Genomic DNA, 19,893 nt, shown 5'->3' with positions numbered 1-19,893 from the left:
TGTTGAGATTTTGAAACAAAAGGATAAAAATTAGAAGCAAGGCTTAAACGGGGAAAAAAGTTCAGGATCTAAAGGTCGAAGAGGAGTGAGCATGCAAACGTTTGTCTAACATGATTCTCTGTGAAGTTACAACCTCCAGATAAATCACTATGATTTAGCCAATCTATGTAACGCACAAATAAGATGAAGCAAAAGAGATTGTCTTCGTTTACACACCACAAACTGGAGGAACGAGTCAGCAGGCTAACAGTCACTTACCAACTTCCTTGTTGATGCACAAGAATGCATATATAGGTTGTACAGGTTCTGTACAACCTATATATTTCTGTTTCAAATAAAACACAGGGACATAATTTCTTTTAATCTTCGCTGGCAGTGAAGATGTGCTGTGTGTGCCCACGTAGAGTGGTGAGCATGTTTACTGACAAGGAGAAATAAAAAGCCAGAAGCAAGGTAAAGGCCAGCGCAGACAGGTTCAAACAAAGAGAGGCTGTCATGCAAAGCAAAAACTGGATTAAAGAGCAAAGCTAGGAAGAAAGGAGCTTTGCATTTCTACCAAGAAGTGGATATATGGGATGGCTGAAGCAGACAGCAAAGGGAGGGAGGATGGGACAGAGTGGTGGATGTTCAGAGTGAAAGACAGAGTGGGAGGGAGTTCAGGAGAGAGACAACAAGAATAGAGAGGAAAAAGAGGAGGGACAGAAAAAGAAGCAGTGTGTTTATGGAGGAATGTGACAGAGTTCAGTGTAAGGGAGCTGGGATGGCCTTATCGCACCAGATCGGGTGGTAAAGAGGGATCCAGAGAAGAAAAACAGTTTGTAAACTTGAAAATTCCTTTTCTTTTTTGGTGGTTTGTCCATAGTTTGCAAGATTTGGGCGACAGCAGTGGCAGCCAGTGCTGGCAAAGTCTAATTAAGGTAAGTAAGCTTTAGTGAGACTTAAAGAATATTTTCTCGATTTGAACAAAATGTTTCAAAGTGGCTGATTTAGGATTCCATAAGAATAAACAAATGCATAAATAGGATCTATTCTGTTTCATTTAATAAATCAAAGCTACTTCTACAAAATTAAAGATCCAGACGAAATCAAAGTCACAGCAAGACAACAATCCAAGTATTTTGCTTCTTTAGGTTAATAGTCTAATTTAAAATACCGGTAGTCTGAGAAATGTGCTGGCTGTCCACTTTTTTGTGTTCTCTCCAGAAGACAGTCATTGGTGGAAGAAAAAAAGAAAACATTGTTTTGAGGAGTACAAAATACCAGGGACCAGCCAGGGGCTTACTTTAATTGTATCACTGGATACAACAGTTGGTGGAAACACATGCTATTAAAATCTCAGCTGGTTATCTCAGGTGTTTAAACAATGAATAAGACTTCTGTTCACCCACGCTTGTCCCACCCACGGTTTCACATTGTTTCCAGTCTTGTTGCTTTTTAATTTTCATACGAGTTCTGCAGTCATTTCTTTTCAAATGAGAAGGATAAGTGCGTGGAAAAAAGTGAACCAAAATGTCACACCTGTGTACAGTGAGACATCTGTTGAGACCCGCAGAGATCATGAATTATTCTACCTTGTGCTCATAACAGGGTAAACTGAGTTAGTAAACTGAGTACATGTCACCTGTCCTGGCATGTTGAGCTCTGCTCTGTTGTGTAACATTGTTTAGGGAATTATAGGGCAGGGTCAGCATCACAGGGAAAGAGTAAGCAGGAAAAAAGTGTCAAAGGGTTACCTTATTGTCTTGTTGTTTAATCTTTGAATGCAAACGTTGAGAAAAATCAGAAGGATGCAAAATAAAACGGTACTTGTTTTTCCCACGATTTCTTCACTTTGTTCTATTTATCTGCTAAGTGACAATCAGTGTGAGCTGTCGTGACCTGCTAAAGAGCACACTTCCTAAAATAACTGCCCCAGATAACCAAATACTGCAAACTCCCATGAATGAACGCTCTGTCAGGCAAGTGCAGCATCTCTCCATCTTCCTCAGACTCCAGAGTATTATTGTAAAGTACAAAACTTTTGAGCTCAGATTTCCACTCTCTTCTAAATAAAGCAAGTGCAACTACTTTTTTTAGATGTCTAAAACCTGAAAATAGAGCACAGTTTTTCCACATGAACAGTTTTGTAATACAAGGTCAGAGTGATTTTATTTTGGAGCTGGGCACAGGTAGCGCCTGCTGCTCATATTTGCTTTCAGGATGATATAGACTCCTTAAAGTAAGATCCTTGTATATCCTTGTACTGCTGCACATAACACCACACATACGCACACACACACAGCCACAGAAGATTAGGAGGATGGGAGGATGGTTATGCTCAAGAATGACAACCTTATCACTCAGTCTTCAGTTTGCAGGTCAATGGGCTCTGCAGAGAAAGGCATCATTCTTTTCCACTTACCTATGAATATCATCATTCTGTCACAGCGTATGAATAAATATTTTAAACACATAGTGGAATGCGCAGCTGCAAGTGAATTGCCAATTTAGGTGGGCTTGTGTAAAGGTGACTGACGGGCAGAACTGTAAAGGCTGCACATGTAGGACATGTTTTTTTTTTACCTGACATTTATCATCCTGAAACTGGAACGTTTACTTGGCAACTGACTTGTAACTCTATAGCTGGAAACAAGTCATTGTTATCTGAAATGTTGTGTATTTTAAACAATAGGTTTTCTGATCGAGAAAAAGCTTTAATGATTTAAACCGACGTTTTAAAAAAGTTAAATTGCCCGATATTTTTAAAAAAAAGTGAGATATAACAAAACATTTAGATTCATGAATAATAAAATTAAAAGACAACAGTTTTTTTATAACTACAGCTATAGTTGTGACACTATACTCTTACTTACTTCGTCTTGAGTTTGGATAAAAGCCTGGGAAGTAAATATTTTATGATAGCGGAGCTGAACATGTTCCTCTTTACTTAATGGAAGAGACACACAGCACTTCTCCTGATCCATTTTTAGAAAGTTTTCACAGTGCACTGTAATTGTAAAAACAAAAAGAGACAAGTTGTACTAATCAATCTTACACAAACAGATCCAGCATAATAAAAAAATAAAAATTCAGTTCTTCAACATCTGATTTAATGACTCAAATTCATGAGCATCAGCTCCAGTTCATGTTGTAACTTTAAATGCTCCCATTAAAAATACATTTTCCTCCATTTTCCATCTGCCAAGTTTATGCAAATATTCACACTTCAGGACCAATGCTTGTCTGCCATATAAATTTAGCCAGCAGTGCAGACGGACTCCTTCTCTATTAAAATCCAAAGAGGCTGATTGCTCGTTTGACCTCATGTCTCATCATAACCACATTTGAATGCAATTTAATTTCAACGGGGGGTTCTTCACTAAAAGCGTGGCCTCTTGTCAAGGTTTCGGCCATGCATCCGCCAACAGAGGACACTGAGATCAAAATAATGAGTTTTAAATGTTTGTTCACATAGTTTTTGATTATACCTTTTTTGGATCCAGATCCTTGTCAACAGAGGATGCATTAGCTGCACCATGGCCTCTGGCTAGCAGTTCGTAACATAATGTGAGCCCCTCAGAAGAAAAATATTTCTTACACTCTTTCTCTTTCTGCTCATGCCTCTCACTCTGTGCCTGGCACTCGATCTCTTTTACTCCGGGGCCGTAATGAGTGTTTGGTGCTCTGCACTTCACCATTGAAGCCTTACTCATGCTCCATCTCAGTTACAATGCACTAAAAGGATTACCCAATTAGCTAATATTGGATGTCACTGAAGGTGTGTGTCTGTGTGCGCTTGGTCACTGAATGGATGCAATAGTGAAAGATGGATGAGTGTCTCGATCCCACACTTGGTTCCCAGTTGATGTTCCTCTGCAGGCCACATTAGTCATCCTAACAGCAGAGGCCTGCGAGTGGGTTTGTGTGTGTTCAAGAGAGAAGCAGAGAGCGCAAGGGAGAAACCAGGGTTTTGACAGGCAATAGAAGATGACAGAGAAAAAAGGAGAGCATTTCCTCTCAATAATTTAATCCCACAGTTCTTCATTCTCAAAATCATGCTCTGTTGTCACATGTGACCTGTTTCTTCTCTTTTTCTCATCTTGTTCTTAATATAATTATTAATGTTACTCTTGGAGGGATAGGAAATGTCTTCTCCATTGCCACCACTGACTAAACTCTGTGAACCATGGGTCAGTGCCAGTTATATAATAGGTTACATCACATTGGGACAAAAATGTAACATGTTGCATGTTTTGGATTTGTAATTCATTTGATTTGCATTTTCTTAAGTTTCTGTAGCAACCTGTATAAAAATAGAAAACACCAAATAAATCTAAATTATCCTAAAGTAATAGCTGATGCACTGGCCTAAATGTTGATGTGCCAGTGTGGATGCTAAGCATATGTGAACATCCTTTAAGCTCTTTTCTCTCAAATAAAATGCTATTTTATCCATAACATCAGGAAAAAAAATAATTTCATTAATTTTTTGGAAAAAACAATGTTCTATTCATTGTCAAATTGGCTGAAAATGCATGCGTAAATTTAGACATGTTTCCATAAGAACTTAAAATATAGATGGGTGTGTGATAGTGATTGCATTACTTCTTTTTTAATTATCAGCTTCAAATGTGGATTTAAAGGTGCAGTTTAAATGTTGAAATATTAAAGTGTGTTCTTTGTTTTTTAAGTTTACTTAAGCTAAAAACAAGTTATCTGGGATATAATGGAACAGAGAATGCCCTAAGCATTTAATTAAAGACAAAGCAGATATTACGGTAAATGTGTTTTCAAAACGCACTCCTGAGCAAATGACAGTAAGCTTGAGATTAACCTAAAAAAACAGACATTGAACTAGATAGATTGCATTCATCTGTTAGAAATTACCATACAGACAGTGGAGCCATCTGGTGCAGTGGCAGCGTGTGGAGGTACAGTGTGAGCAACAGAGTTTGATGGTCATTGTTAGACAGGTATAAATCCTAGACCTTTATATCACACTGCTGCCTCACACTGGCTGTGTAAATGGATTTGCCGTGCTTTGTGAATGTGTGTTCATCTGTGTGCACTTGACTGTGTGTCTTTGGTGGGCTGACGCAAGCAGGGGGGGAGCGTATTGTCAACTTGTCTTGTTTTGTGTCAGGCGGGTCAGCTGGGGCTCAAAGGCGGTGCAGATTCCCCCCCCGCCCTAATGCTTTACCACCCCATCCACCCCTACTTCACCCAGAAATACACATTACCTCTGCACACAAACGCATGCTAAACGAGAATGCTTTTGTGTATAACACAAAGCCAGTCAGATATAAAGATTAGATGTATGCATGCACCCACATGTTCACACAAACCCATCCTGACCTCAGCAGAGGTCCTGAATCAAACAGTCCACTACAAATCTGGGAGGTCAGAGCCTTTCAGTTGCTTTTTTTTTTTAATTTGCAAATTTGAAGCATTAGTGGTGCATTTAAATTACTTGCATTACACATAAGTAAAGTGGACCATGTTTGAAAAGAAAGTTAGTGTGACTGTGGAAGTGAAATATCTGTGTTGTCGTTCAGACACCCTTCAAGGTCATAACAGAACTAATGGAGGAACAATGGCTGTGAGCTGAAAGGATCTCTCAGGAACTCTATGTGTTGCTATGAGTGGGTCACATGGTTGTGAAAACACCTTGTAAAAGATTTTAACACACTTTATCCATGAAAAATCAACAGCAAATACTTTTAAATTACAAATAAAATTTCAATGGAATGTCTGATTCCTATTCCCATGTCTGATTCCTTTTTTTCACAGTAGACAGACATGTTTTGTGGCAAAAACAAGATGTTAGATTCACTTTTGTTTTTCTCTCTTTTTAGAAGAGGAGCTGAAAACCTGTTCTATTGTTCCTATCCAGTCATTTGGAACAGGGAGCTCTGTAAATTTTCTTATCTTGATGTTTATTTGTTGTCCATGAGGTGCTTTGTCACACGCTTTGGCAAAAGGCCTTGACTGAACAGTGACTTTGTGTAACAGGGTGGAAATCATGTGGCTTGCACAACTGCGTGGGAAAGCACGGCTCCGTGGGCGCATAGCCGAACAAACAGCCTAAAGGCAGGATGGCTGTAAATCTCTGCAAAAGTTGGGCTCTTTAGTCCTCTTATTGAGAGGACTAGTCATTTATTTAACACTCAAATATGGTCTCGGACTGTTTAGGAGGGGATACATCAACCAGGGCACAAGAGTCCACACAAAGAGGGCACACTTCAACAGACAAAAAACAAGAAGATAGAGGGCGAGCTCCTTTTTCTTTTTTTTTCTTTGGATGAATTGTTTGTTCAGGGTGGGTGCAGGGCACCAAGGGGGATGGATGGGTCGAGGGAGGGACTGAAAGGATCAGGGGGAGAGGCAAGAATGAATAGTTATTACACAGTCGATGCACAAACGGATGGGTGGGGGGGTTGACTATGGGCGAGTGTGCAGAGAGGAGGGAGGGGTTGCAGGGAGGGTGTAAAAGATCTTTTGTGAAAAGTGGGAGTTAATCACTTGAGCGGCACACGCCGGTTCTATAGGAGCACATGTTGTACACTGATTCCCCTGAGAGGAGTGGGAGGTCTCTCTCTAACACCAACACACACACAACTGAATTTACATGTCAGTAATGATGCAAAACTTGGCACAGGCTGACTAGACAAACAGTAAGCCCCGCCCCCTCCCCCAGAATAGTAAGCGGAGCCTCCTGGTTGTAGTGATAGTGTTTGCATTTGCTTTTTGTTCATTTATAGGCACAGAGACATACACATCCCGTCAGGACTGAGCAGATGAATCTGAAGAGGCTTTGTTAGAGATGGATGCTTAGTTTGGCCTGGCAGTAAGTAAAATCTATAGTTACATTACTTTGGTCCCTTGCCGGTGGTGGATGTTGATATCTGAGAGTGATAGGGAAGTCTATTGTGCAGATTTAGTGGCAGACGTGCAAACACGCTTAGAGTCAGACAGATATGGCTGTGCCAGAGTCTTTTCACCAGTCAAACAGAGGGTGCTTTGAGGCGAATCAGGAATCTCTTCATTTACTTAGGTATTCATTTTCTAAGTTTCTGAAGATTCATAATTTAAATTTAATTTCTATACATTTTTAAAGTTTCCTGCTGTAGCCACAACCAGAACGGAAAATACAAATCCTGTCATTACTCCTTGTTTTCCTCATGGTGGCTTTGTCTTTCTTTTTAGTAATGAATTAATTGACCAAAAAAATCTAATATTGACTTTTCTGTAATAAACATTTAAAGGTTTTTACTTTGTTTACCTAGGAAGATGAAAATAACACATTTTAGTTCTTCACAAATTTTGCAGATAATCACAGAGAAACCATGAACTTAATGTGAATTATTGCTGGCAGTTAGTTCCTTGCTTTGTTGCTGTGGTTATTAGAAAATGCTTAGGGCTTGAGGACCAGGTGGCTCGAGGAGCAAGTCAGTGCGAAGCCCTTTGCCATTAAAAGTCACCACCGAGTCGACATTTCCCCGGTGGGTTGGAGATCATGATGGCAACATCTGGGGTCTGGTAGAGCACTGACAAGAGTGAGAAAGCCTCTTTGACACATGAGTCAGCAAAAGAAAGTGGTTTTTTTTCTTCTATAATTAGGAAAATTCATGCATTAATATATGCATGCTCAAACTTTACTTGTTGACTGAAACCAATCTGTCTGAGTTCTTGTAAAATGAAAATCAACAAAAAAAAACTCTCACTGCCAAGTGTTGTTTAGATTGCCCCGGCAGCCAAGTGTTGAGTTGGCAGTAAGTGGCTTAATTGCCAGTTTGCTTTGAGGAAGGGCACCCAAAGGGTTATTTGTCAAATTCAATGGCAAAGTCATAAATCTCGACTCACAAAGCCAGGCAACATGCCAAGAAAAAACCCCTTTCAGCTTGTTTTTTTTAAAACACAGCTATCTCATTAATGCACGAGCAGGAAGCAATAAATATATACAAAATAAATGACATAAAATCAGATCTGACACTTCCTATTTCTTTGGTTTAATGTGTGTACCTGTTATCTTTGTGTTTTGCAGATGAATCCACTGACAGAACTCATCTGGTGTCAGGAGACATGTCTGCCAATAACTCCTTTGTAACTTGACCATCTGGACTTCAGCCTGCCCTCCCGTGGGCTTGGGGGATCATGGGTAGTGTCAGTAGTTTCATAAATGGGAACAGCCTGAACAGCAAACACTGCAAGGCAACGGACTACAGATTAAAAGAGGGATCAGGCCACCACAGAAAAAGTGGTGGTTGCAGTCTTGATAGTTTGCTAAAGTGCGGATTTTCTCAGAGCTCCTCTTCATCCAATCATCACTCTAAAAGCCTGTCTCACTCCAGGTCAGGACGAAGTGAGGATTTCTTTTACATCAAGGTAGATCACATTCTCAGACTGTAGATAAAAGCATAAAAGATCATAACAAATATAGGCATCTAACAGATTACTTCTGGGGAAAAAAATTGTTTTTTCTGTTGTGTCTAACTTTCGTGTTTCTTTTTTTTTTTTTTTTTCTAACAAAAGGTTAGCAATAGACCAAAGCCTGTTTACCACAAAGAAAGAGCAATGGAAGAAAGAGTAGCCAAAGATGGGGAATCAGGCCGACGACAGCAACCAAAACTGCTGCTCATGCCAGGAAATATGGCGGAGAGGGTGAGTGTGAGGACTTTTTCTTTCATAGTAAATACTGGGATTACTAAAACAGGTAAGATAACACTTATAAAAGACTGACGATAAGGACAAGAGCAAATCATGATAATTTTCAGTAAAGTCGTACAGAGAAAATTCTAAAAATACATCAAAAGGACACAATTTCTAAAGAATATTTGACATAACTTACTTAACCACATTGTTTTATTTACCCATTTCATTCATTTCTCTATTTTAAACATTTCTAACATGGTTTTGGGGGTGCATACTAGTCATTTGTCTCGTAAACAAACAACTTAATGTTATACATGTTAATTATAAAATAAACAAGATTTATTACGTTTAAAAAGCAAACATTAATTAAAGCCGCAAGCTGCGTTGTTTGGCGCGTAGGCGCTCGCCGTGACCGCCTCCACGCACCACTTCCGCCATCGCTGCCCACCTTCTAAGCAGCACCGCCGCCTTCAGTGCCCACCTTTGATCAAGGCTAATCAAAGCTGCATATGTTAAATATGCTAGTTGTGCTTATTTTCTAAAAGTGCATCGCAATTAACATCATTGTATGTCTCAGAAAACCACAAAGTGTAAGATGCCTGGGGATAACGATCAGATTGACATCAGTTTCAGACGAATCGGAAAAAGTAAACTTTTGGAAGTCCTTGACAATGGAGGTTTTTTGATAACCACGCCCACATTAATTATGTCCATATTCCATGTTTTTCAACATGTTCAGTTCCAGCCATGGATGCATGCATTCAATTTTTACAGTATTCCATTGAAAAACATAAGAGTTATAACAGTGCGCCACTTTGTAAGTTCGCCACGCGCACGCTGTTTAAAATCTAAAACTCTTGATTGCAATATTTTAGCCACAGTAGCTTGCCATTGATGCCCCAGAAGTTACGTGAAGATCGATAAAAAATTCCAACAAAAAGTTTATATTTGTACCCGGTAGTAAAGGGGCTTTTTATAAAAAATTCAAGATGGCGGCATTTTCCCAAAGCCAAAGGTCAATGAAACTCCTAAGGTGGTTGTAGACTTAAGCTAGCGACATGTGTGTGAAATCTGAAAAAATGAGAATTGCTTGAAAAAAAGTTAATTTTTTTCTACATTGTGTAAAAGCGAAAATCGCAGGTTTTGGCATAAAATGGTCAGGTCGCCATCCCGTGATGATTTCAAAACTTTGTTTTGATATCCCCGTCAAGGTTATACCGATTCTGTTAGCCGATTCTAAAAAAAATTCTGAAGTTTTTGACCCCATAAGCGATTTTTGGCCCATTCATTTTTTTTACGCGATCGCTCGCCATGATGTCATCGTCTTCGGGGGGATGACGCTCACTTTGTCGAAAATTCCTTTTCAATTTATCCCAGGAGTGTGCACATTATGGTGACTTTTCAAGTGTCAAATTTTTGCTGAAAGGCGCCGAAAATCTTTCCAACTACAAAAACAATATGATCCTTGCAGTCAGTGACTGTAGCCGCGGGCCATAATAAAGGAATTCAGCCATCTAGTAGCCATTTGGATCAATTTATATGATTTAAACATTACAAATGGTATTTCTTGTTTATCCTGCTTTCCAACCACATTTATTTTCCTCTAATTCCATTTAGATGACTTTGTAAAACACAGTCAAATTATATTGAACGGAGTGCATGGAGATGCTTTGCTTTTGACGATTCTGCAGATGACCGTTGGACTAGAGCAAGCCTGGACAACCCTTGTCCTCCAGAGCCACAATCCGTCTTATTTTCCAGGTCTCCCTGGAATGCTGACTACCTAGCAGTGTTCCGTCAATCAGGATATGGAATCTCCTGAGTCAGTTAATCAGGAGAAGGCTGGCCAGAGGGCACTGGAATACAGGCACGGTTTGGGCTCTTGAGGACCAGGCTTGGCCAACCCTAGACAAGAGATTCGCCTCCTTTTCACAAGGAATGGTCTGGTTTATCCAGGGTCAATGTAAAAACAGAGCCGTGACAACACTTTTACTAAAGTATTCAAATAGGAACCTGAAAATGTGGAGTTTTTTTTTAATTTTAGGATTACTGAGTTCACAAGAAACAGCATTTTATCGCATTCCAAAACAGATGAGTGAATTTCTCTGAAAGCTCAGAGTTTATTGTGCACTTTACTTCTCGTGTGTGAATAGCAGCCTCATAAGTTTTTATTTTGAGGGGCAGTTAAGCTCAAAACTCCCAACATCTGCACAGCAAATGATTACCTCCAAAGGGTGCCAATTTGGGAGCTTAAAGGAGGATTTTGCTGCCATCAGGCAAGTACTTTGTCGCTGTTTGCAACAAGGGCTGCCAGTATTGCCTAGTATGCAGACATTGTCTTGCAATATCGATTTTCTCAATGAACTTTTAAATAGGAATAAATCTTTTTTATACTTGAATGTCAAACAATTTCTTTTAAAGTTTACGTTGGCATTTAAGAGTCATGCTTTACCTGAACATCGTGAAATGTGTAATTCTAATGCTGCATGATTAAAAAAAGACTTCAAAATCCTCACATGACTGCAGAGGATGAGGGAAAGAAACCCACAACAGGTACTACAGTTTAATGGGCAGCAACCATTCCTCATAACCTGTGTCCAACCTTTCCAGTTTATTAATCACCCCCTCCCAGATTAATGACTAAAGAATGCCTTGATCTTCTCAGAGAAATCATTTCTGTGCCAAGAATAAATGAGCTGACAGCATTTTCCTAGATTGGCCTTCATTTATCAGGGGAGGGATAAAGGTAAAAGAGAAAGAAAAAGGGAGAGAGAAAAAGAGAACAAGGGCCAGTGAGAATTTGACAGATCGGGAGAAAAGAATAGGAAAGGCATCCTAGCCCTGAAGTCAGTGAGAAGGAATGCTGAACTCACAAGCTTTAGCTTTATACACTTCAGCAGTAGCTCATATTATTAATATCACAGAGAGGAGCTATTCATCTTCCTCCAGACAGCACATGGAGGGGAGACGTAGGGTGCAGAGAAGAAGAGGAAAAAGTGGAGGTTTGCTACTGCTGGTGACAGTCGCGGACAACACACCATGTGGTGTATAAGTTCATCTTGGAAAAAGGTTTTCTCTTCTTTAGACAGTCTTGGGAATTTCTCTTCCAGCAATAGGTGGTTTGCTTCTAATGCTGTCAGTTTGAAGTTCATCAATTCTGCACGCTTGGGTTGCTTCTCTCTTCAGTGAAGAAGCACATTTGGAAAAAAGAAAATGCATCCCCACTTTTTTGTACTGGATTTCAGCTTGTGACATTAGACACAGTTTCTCTGTGAAAACAGATGTTTAAAGTTTCAAAATGTTGCACTCCTCAATTCTTCATCCTCATAGTAAAACATTTTGCTGAGGAAATGCTGAATCTGAAAGCAAACGCAAGAGAAAAAAAGAAAAAAGATTGACTGTGTTTCATTTTACTTTTCAAGCCCTCTGGTAAAAAGTCGCCGGCCTATTCCACTGCCTTTTCATCTGTGAATCCCACTGGAGCATCCTGCAAAGAGGCGGGCCACAACAGCCTGGATCATATCCTTTGTCCTTTGAGGAAAGCAAGCAGTTCAAATGTTGGGAACAAGCAAGAAACCTTAGGTTTTTATCATTATTCTACTGGTTTTACATTGCCTGAAACTGAAACAGCAAATTACAAAAAATTGTGGTGCAATCTTGTTCTTACAGGGACCCTTTCTGACTCCGGACGGAACTCCATGTCTAGCCTCCCCACACAAAGCACAAGTAGCAGTCTAAGGGTCTCCACAGGCACCGTAGGTCATGGTAATAGCACTTCAGCTGTCGGAAACAGCCTCAGGAAAGGACAGCAATCCAATTTCTCTCAATGGAACAATGGAAATAATGCTAACTATGACTACTACAAGGCTGGTTTGAACAGCAGCATGTTGGTCTTCAAGGAAAGTGTGGATGCTGGTTCCCCGCTACATACAAATGAGACAAGCACTCTCCCTGAAGCTGCGGGGGGGATTAGATCTCCTATAACTACAGACGAATCACTGATTGGGCATCTGGAACAAAGACTTCTAGAGAAAGAAACAGAGTTGCAAGAACTACAGGTACTAATAATCATCAATTATTAATAATCACACAAAAAATGGAAATAATAAAGTTCATAAAGTCCCAGTTGCCTTTAGACAGCAACATCAAACTACTCAATTTTCTAACAGGTAAGTTTTGAGGAGAAGGAGACACACACCTGCCAACTGTTTGAGGAAAGACAACTGCATTGTGTTGAAGAGATGGAAGGACTGAAGCAGCAATGCTCTGCTAAGTTGAGACAAGCATCCCAAAATTTGGAAAAATCCCATCAGGCACTGCAGCTGCAAGTCTGCCAGCTTCAGGTCAGTTCACACCTGACTCCTGTCAGTCTGTTTATTGTCAGTATCCTTCCAAATGAAAAGCCAATGAAAAATATTTTCTTCGTTCTTTTGCCTAAATACTTAAAAAAAAAAACGTGTGTAGGCTGACAACAAGAAACTTCAGGAAGAGATCTCAAAGCTGACCCAAGACAAGGAGCTTGTTGAGCTCAGGCTGAGGTCCTATGAAAAGGAGAACACCCGGCTTGCACCCACACTTGAGGAAACACAGTGGGAGGTGAGTTGAAATTAAAGCTGCATTTTTTACTTCAAAACCTACAAGACAACTGAAATTTTTAATACCACAGCCATTAACACGGGACGCCATAAATGCAATTTAAATTCACTAATTTCAAATTCTTTTTAGCTCACAAACACATGAAAAGTGACCCACAAGCAGCCGTTTGTTTACTAATCTGAATTTCTTTGACAGCTGAACTTCAAACCAAACTTAATCTAATTCCAATTTAAGGAACGTTGCAGTACCAGATCGGCAAGAGTAGCAAGGTTTATCAACACCTTACAGGAACTTCCTCTTTTTAACCTGTTTATGGTGTAGGTGGTGTTGATGGGGGGTTTTGCCTGTTAAACTGGAATACTGAGCAGAGTACAAAGGCTGCACCCCTGATATACTCATCAAATCTTTCCCTGCTGTCAGACAGATCATATTTCTCATATTCGGGTTCCTGCAATCAGGTTCCTGATTGGCAGGACCTGTGAGAATGGGCACTGCAACAATGTCAGTAAATGTCTGGTCCAAAAAAATAGCTTGCTGCTTTTGACTAAACTAGGTGGGTGTGTGCGATCGGGAAACAACAAGCTCTCAAAATCCATATGTCTTATTTTTGAGTGAGTTATAATACCCTGTGGACATTAGAGAGCGGTACTGTTTTCTTCTTTCTAAATAAATATTAAAAAAATTGAATGCCCACCAGTGACGCGCAGTGAGGTCTGTGGTTTTTGAGGCACTGAGTCTTTACAAACATACAAACCCAATACATTTGCCAACCACTGATTGTGTTTCATATCATATCAGCAGGTTCATATTGGGCCAAGGAAGTATTGAATATGTAAAGCGGTTTAGTATGACTCCCAAACAACACCAAGATGAATGCTACAGACGGACTATAGCATAAACACAGCACCACTGAAAATGCATGCTCTTTCACACATGCGTGCGCGCACACAAAATTTGGACATTGGTATAACCTTTATTTGTAAATGAAGTCAATATGCTTCTGGGCAAAAACCTCTGCGACTTTGTCATAAAATCTCTCATATTCTTTTAGTTTTAGAAGTCCTTCAGTTTTAATAAAGATGTGTTGTACAGCACTGGTCATCCATTATTTGTTATTTCATGTTTTAATTGAAAGTTTAACTTTGAGAATTTTTTAACAATATTGCATCTTTCATTTTTGCAGTCAATCAGAGCAAGCACAAAATATTTAAAAAAAGGGCCCTTGGTAGGGGGGGTGCTTGGACATCACTGCCAGCAAGCAGCGGATGTCCTCCTAGCACCCTACCCGCCAATTTTAACCGCACCTTAGACATTTAGGGCCCCTTGGTGGGGAGGGTGAGGGGACGTCACTGTGAGTAATCAGGAGATGTCCCCTTAGTGCCCTACCCGCCAATTTTAACCGCACCCCCCTTAGTACACACACCCCTCCCCCCTCAATATATACATCCCAACATAAACACACACACATGCACACACACACTCTCTCAAACACACATACACGCACACACATTTTGCAAGGAAGGTGGGACCTAGGACCATCTGTCCCCTGCCTCTTCCCTGGTGGGGGGTACGGGCCCCTTTGCAACGGCGGCTGTGTCCCCGGGGTGCCGGCTTCCTGGGCCCGGCGGTGCTCTCTCCGCGCGGTGGGGGGGTTCACATTACATCTGAGCCGGGGGTGTTCGTGTCCCTGGGGGGTGGGTTCTGGTCCTTGCTCCTGAGTGCTGGGCCCCGCCAAATTTCCAACTGTGGCCGAGCCTGGTCGGGCCATATTTACAACACCCCTTGTGGGCCCTCTTTTTTCCCCGGGGTTCCCCCCTCCTGGGCGGGGGCGGCGGGCCCCTGCCTCGCTCCTCCCTGGACCAACCGTGGGCCGGGCGGATGGCTGCCTGGAGTGCGGAGTGGGTCTCCCTTGGGGGGTCCTGGCTCGTACCTGGGGTTGGGGCGGGGGGATGCCCGGAACTCCTGGGTGGTGGTGGGGTGCTCGTCTGGGGCTGTGGGCGTCCTTCTCCGGTGGGGCCCTGCGTTGGGTTCTCCCGGCGCGGCAGGGGGGCTGCTCTCCTGGTTGGGCTGGGGCGGCGCCCTCTTTCCCTCCGTGCCTCCCTGCTCTCTGGCTCTGGGGGCCTTGCGGCGGCCCTGCTGGCCCTGGCCTGGGTGGCGGGCTTGGTCGCCCGGGCGGCGGTTGTTCCCTGCCGGTTCCCGTGTGGCGTTGGGGGGATTCCGGCTGCCGCTGCTGGTGCGGTGGGGGTCTTGGGGTGGGGATGGCTGGGCACTCTCCCTCCTTCTTTTCACGTTCCACCATCCATTTTAGAAGAACATAAACACTCACCTGAGCACAGGTGTTAGCTCAACAGACTGAATGACTGAAATATTTCACACTAGTTGGTTTTAAGGCATAAGTATGCGTGTGAACACTATCTGTTTTGTGTACATGTCGACAGGTGGACATTTTTGCAACTAACAGGTGTGTTTATAACATTTGAGTGTGTGTGTGGACAGGCTCCGCCCATTTTTTTTATTTTTTTTTACATTTAAACCTTACCATAATGATTAACAACCACTAAACTTGTTGCTTTATGCTGCTTCATGGCCTTATCCCCCTTCCCCTCCTATTATCACCCCCTACCCCCCCTCTCTCTAACGTCCCTCTCTCTTCTTCCCCTCTTTCCTTTTCCGTCCGGTCCAACACCAAAGATTTTCAGACATGTTTGAAATTAATAAAGTTTGGCCTCAATAACAAAAGGGGTTTATTCAGACATACCTTTGGTTTGTCTGAAGATTAATAACCCCTCTTGTTAAAGTAAAATATGTCCAACCCAAGAGGCCCTCAGCTCTCATCTGACTGCCCAGCTGTTGGACAGGACAAGTTAAAAAAAAATATATATATATATATATATATATATATATATATATATATATATATATATATATAAAGATTATAAAAACTGTGGGGGGAAAAAAAACAATGATTTTGACTGTAAATGAAGTTGGATACACGAAAACATATCCAACTTCATTTACAGTCAAAATTATTTTTTTCACAGTTATAATCAATATTTTTGTGTTTTTATTAACATGTTTATTGGCTCGTATGTCACAAGCAACAGTTTCAACCTTTGTTCCTTTTACATGTGCTTAGGTTTGTCAAAAGTCAGGAGAGATCTCATTACTGAAGCAGCAGCTAAGAGAGTGCCAAACAGATGTCAGTCACAAGCTGAATGAGATTGTTGGCCTGAGAGCAGCACTAAAGGAAAGCACTGCACGGATGGAGGAGTTAGACAAGCTGAAAAAAGACCATGAGGGGAGGCTGTACTCCTGCACCAGAGAACTTGAGGTTAGTTTGTCCACAGTGATTGATTCATAATGCCATCTGAATGCAAATGTTTGCACTCAGTCTGTTTCCAAACAGAAGAGTTCTCAGTAATGAAAATAGTATAAAGAAAAGGATGATATGCTGTATGATTTTTATTTAAATAAATTAAAATAATTATGTTGTTTGTGTGTGTCTTAACATTTTCCATTTGCATCAGGTGTCCCAGAATGAACTCCAGCGCAAAAAAAATGAAGCTGATTGTTTGCGGGAGAAAGTGATTCAACTAGAAAAAGACATAGAAGGAATGAAAGAGGAGCTCGTTGTAGACCCCGAATCTCATAACCAGAAGAACAGTGTTGAGTTTCTGGTTCATTCTGAAAGTCAAGACACAGAAAGAGCAATCCCAGCTTCAGATTTCTCCATCCAGAAACAGGAAGTGGAACCCAAGGAGCCCATCCCCACTGAAACACTCCAAAAGGAAGTGGATAGACTGAGGCAGCAGCTTAATGAGGAAAAGGCTGCTCAAAAGAGACAGGCCAGCAGCTTTGAGCATGAGAGACAGACATGGAACAAGGAGAAGGACAAAGTCATTAAATATCAGAAGCAGCTACAAATCAACTACCTGCACATGCACAAAAAGAACCAAAACCTGGAGAGGAGGCTGAAGGAGCTGACAGCTGAGCTGGAAAGCAGAACAGAACTGGGCATCTGTTACGGCTCAGGACTGCAAACCTACGATGATGTTATTGCCACAGAGATTTGAACAAGGCGGTCTCCCTGCTCTCCACTTTCTGTTAAAGGGATTTCAGCTTGTTTACAACATGCAAAAGCCCAGCAGCAGTTGTGTGACTGACACATTGGGTTTCACTTTAGCTATTTATTAGAGTGTGTATAACCTTTCCAACCTTTTCATTAAATTATTTAATGTTCAATTGCTTAATTTTTTGTTAAGATGTGATTTTAACAGGAGCAACTACGGTAATGTCTAAATTCTGCTGGTTCAAACACTCTGTTGTTGGAGGTCGGACAAACATGCATTAATGTCAGGATTATTGCCTGATAGTAAGACAAAGCATGATGGTTGCTCAGCATCTCTTCCAGCATGACAAAATGACATTGTCAGCAAATTGTTCATTTTTATCAATGGAATTCTGTTCTCTATTCTGTTTAATCTTAGAGGGTTTGGGCATGGAAATACCTTTTTTTATAAAATAAGGCTTTTTTTTAATAAAATGCATTAAGGTTTTGCGATATCATTGTAAAACTGTAATACACTTCATAATACATGTTCAAAATCCACAAAAATGCAAACAGATGACTCTGTTATTAAGATATTGCCATGTAAGTGCCATTAAAAATTTGTATGTGAAAATTTTTATTCACTTGCAGGAAAACCATCACTCCAATTATGGTGTATGTTTATGCAAGTGGTCATTGTTGCAATTTCTGGAAGCAGGAAATCAAAACATTGATCAACCTAACACTTTGTTAACCAAACTTCAACTGACCAATTAAACTTCATCGAGCTTTCAATTTCATGTTTATTTCTGATACAGACCCAGCCGCACTGGGGAACATCAATAAAAATGCTTTGTTCCAAAACAATTATAGAAGCAAAGGGAGAGTAATTATGCATTTTTTTTTCATAATTTGACAGCATAAATCATGGAGGCTGATATACTGAATAGAAGGTCCAGCTTAAACTTAAGCTCTTGTAGTTTATGTGCATTTTTGAGACTTGAGCCTCAAAGGAATTTGAAACCTCAATCAAAGGTGATTTAATTAAAAATGGATTCAGAAATACATTTATATTGGTCAACATTGTCCTGATCCAACATGTTAGAGGAAAATGGCAAAAACATGGGCCAACATTTTAAAAAATGTTAGCAAATGAGCAACTGCTCTCAAACTGACAATCGTTCTATTTTAAAAAAATATATTATAATTTACATTGTATGTTTAAATAAAACAACCTAAAACAATTATCATTCAAAAAGAATATATTAAAAGCATTGTTTTCTAAATCCTCATCTAAATTAGAAATCGCTTCAATTCAACTTTTTTCTGAATCACTGCTTACCATTCTGTCTTCGTTCAGGACTAAAATGATCAAAATATTGTTTTCCCTTTCCGTCAAATTTTCTCATCTCTGCCTTTTGACAGTGTTTCTTTCTTCACACAGCGCTTGCACTACAGCTTTTGTCATAAATGGGCTGACGGGACCAAATCAAAACTGAGATCAAATTAAGGCTCATTGTTGGTGTGTGGCTGGCTCGGTGACTGAAATAAAGAGGGGACGTCACAGAAGAGATAAAATGAATTGGTTTGGCATAAAGAAAAATAAAAAACGAGGGAAGGTTGGAGGTATTGAGTGCTCAAAATACCAAATAAAACATCACTTAGACTTCAGTGAGCTATGGTGAATCTCTTTTATAGATGATTTGTAACATTTTGCAACTTGTGCTTTCAATAAATTTCATGTTGCTTTTTCTTGTCAAACCCCCCCCCCCCCCCCCCCCCCCCCCAATAACTATTTCTAAAGAATTTTAGTCTTCAGACCTTAGACTGTTATTCCAGCACATCTCAGAATGATTGGCAGGAACTTGGGAAGAGGATGCTGGGTGACAACCTACATATCTCAGCCTGCACTACAGCCACTTGATGATAATGCACTCATTTCCTGTTGTGATTCTCCTGTGATTTGCCTCACAGTTAAGCACAAAAGGACCTGAATTCATTATCAAGGGGAGGTGCAACTGCATTCCTGTTCCCCATCCACACAGAAATGAACCGCTTGCATGCAGGGAGCAAACAAATGTAATACTTTCATAAATTAAATCGTAGTATGTTTGTGTTCTTTTAGAACAAGAGTTTGTCGGCTGGTTTGCAGCCAACGCTTAAGCCCCAAGTTATAGTGAATATTCCACACTGTTAAATAATGAATGAGTCAATAACCCTGTATCAGTTTCTACCTTGCCCTTGTTCTTCACCACACACTCATAAACTCAAATGTGCTATAACCCAACCATATCCCCTAGCAATTAGTTACTCCAAAATACCAGGGGGCTAGTTATTCAGGCATGTATTTCCTATATTATTGGTTTACTCCAAGTCTTGTATGCAGACCAAGTTTTAGCAAACATAGCCTCTGCAAATTCCCAAGCTCCTCTCCAGTCAGCAAGTAATTGGAGAGGGAGTCCCTGAGGGTCCTCATATACTTCTGAACTTGACATGGCAATGGAGTTAGACAGGAGGTGGTGTGTGCGGCGAATGTGTGTCTCAGTGCAGGAGACGGTTAGAGTGCTTTGTGTAAATAGGCTCCGCAGCCTTTGAACGCTTGCTGGTGGGCTGGAAAG

General features: G+C 40.7%; 1 protein-coding gene across 2 annotated transcripts; it reads left to right on the top strand.

Moving 5' to 3' along the window:
- Window positions 1-679: 679 nt before the first annotated feature.
- lzts1 (leucine zipper tumor suppressor 1) lies at window positions 680-18,070 on the top strand. 2 transcript variants are annotated; one of them, XM_023958549.1, is made up of 10 exons: window positions 680-917; window positions 6,741-6,826; window positions 8,024-8,364; window positions 8,512-8,640; window positions 12,054-12,213; window positions 12,301-12,689; window positions 12,801-12,974; window positions 13,096-13,227; window positions 16,364-16,558; window positions 16,755-18,070. In XM_023958549.1, the coding sequence occupies exons 3-10, from the start codon at window positions 8,134-8,136 to the stop codon at window positions 17,298-17,300; spliced, it is 1,956 nt and encodes a 651-aa protein (XP_023814317.1). In that variant the 5' UTR covers window positions 680-917; window positions 6,741-6,826; window positions 8,024-8,133; the 3' UTR covers window positions 17,301-18,070. The 2 variants fall into 2 exon arrangements, with proteins under 2 accessions (XP_023814317.1, XP_023814316.1); XM_023958548.1 differs by lacking the exon at window positions 6,741-6,826.
- Window positions 18,071-19,893: the final 1,823 nt, after the last annotated feature.

Source organism: Oryzias latipes, chromosome 9 (assembly GCF_002234675.1).
Source record: "Oryzias latipes chromosome 9, ASM223467v1".
NCBI classification, from domain to species: Eukaryota; Metazoa; Chordata; class Actinopteri; order Beloniformes; family Adrianichthyidae; genus Oryzias; species Oryzias latipes.
The sequence above is the reverse complement of the archived record's forward strand: the minus strand, read 5'-3'. Positions and strand labels throughout refer to the sequence as shown.

Bases quoted from the DNA above. Each gene is read 5' to 3' on its own strand.
- lzts1 (XM_023958548.1), top strand. From the start codon at position 8,134: ATGGGTAGTGTCAGTAGTTTCATAAATGGGAACAGCCTGAACAGCAAA. The intron at 12,975-13,095 runs GTCAGTTCACAC...AAACGTGTGTAG, and splicing joins TGCAAGTCTGCCAGCTTCAG to GCTGACAACAAGAAACTTCA. The intron at 16,559-16,754 runs GTTAGTTTGTCC...CATTTGCATCAG, and splicing joins CCTGCACCAGAGAACTTGAG to GTGTCCCAGAATGAACTCCA.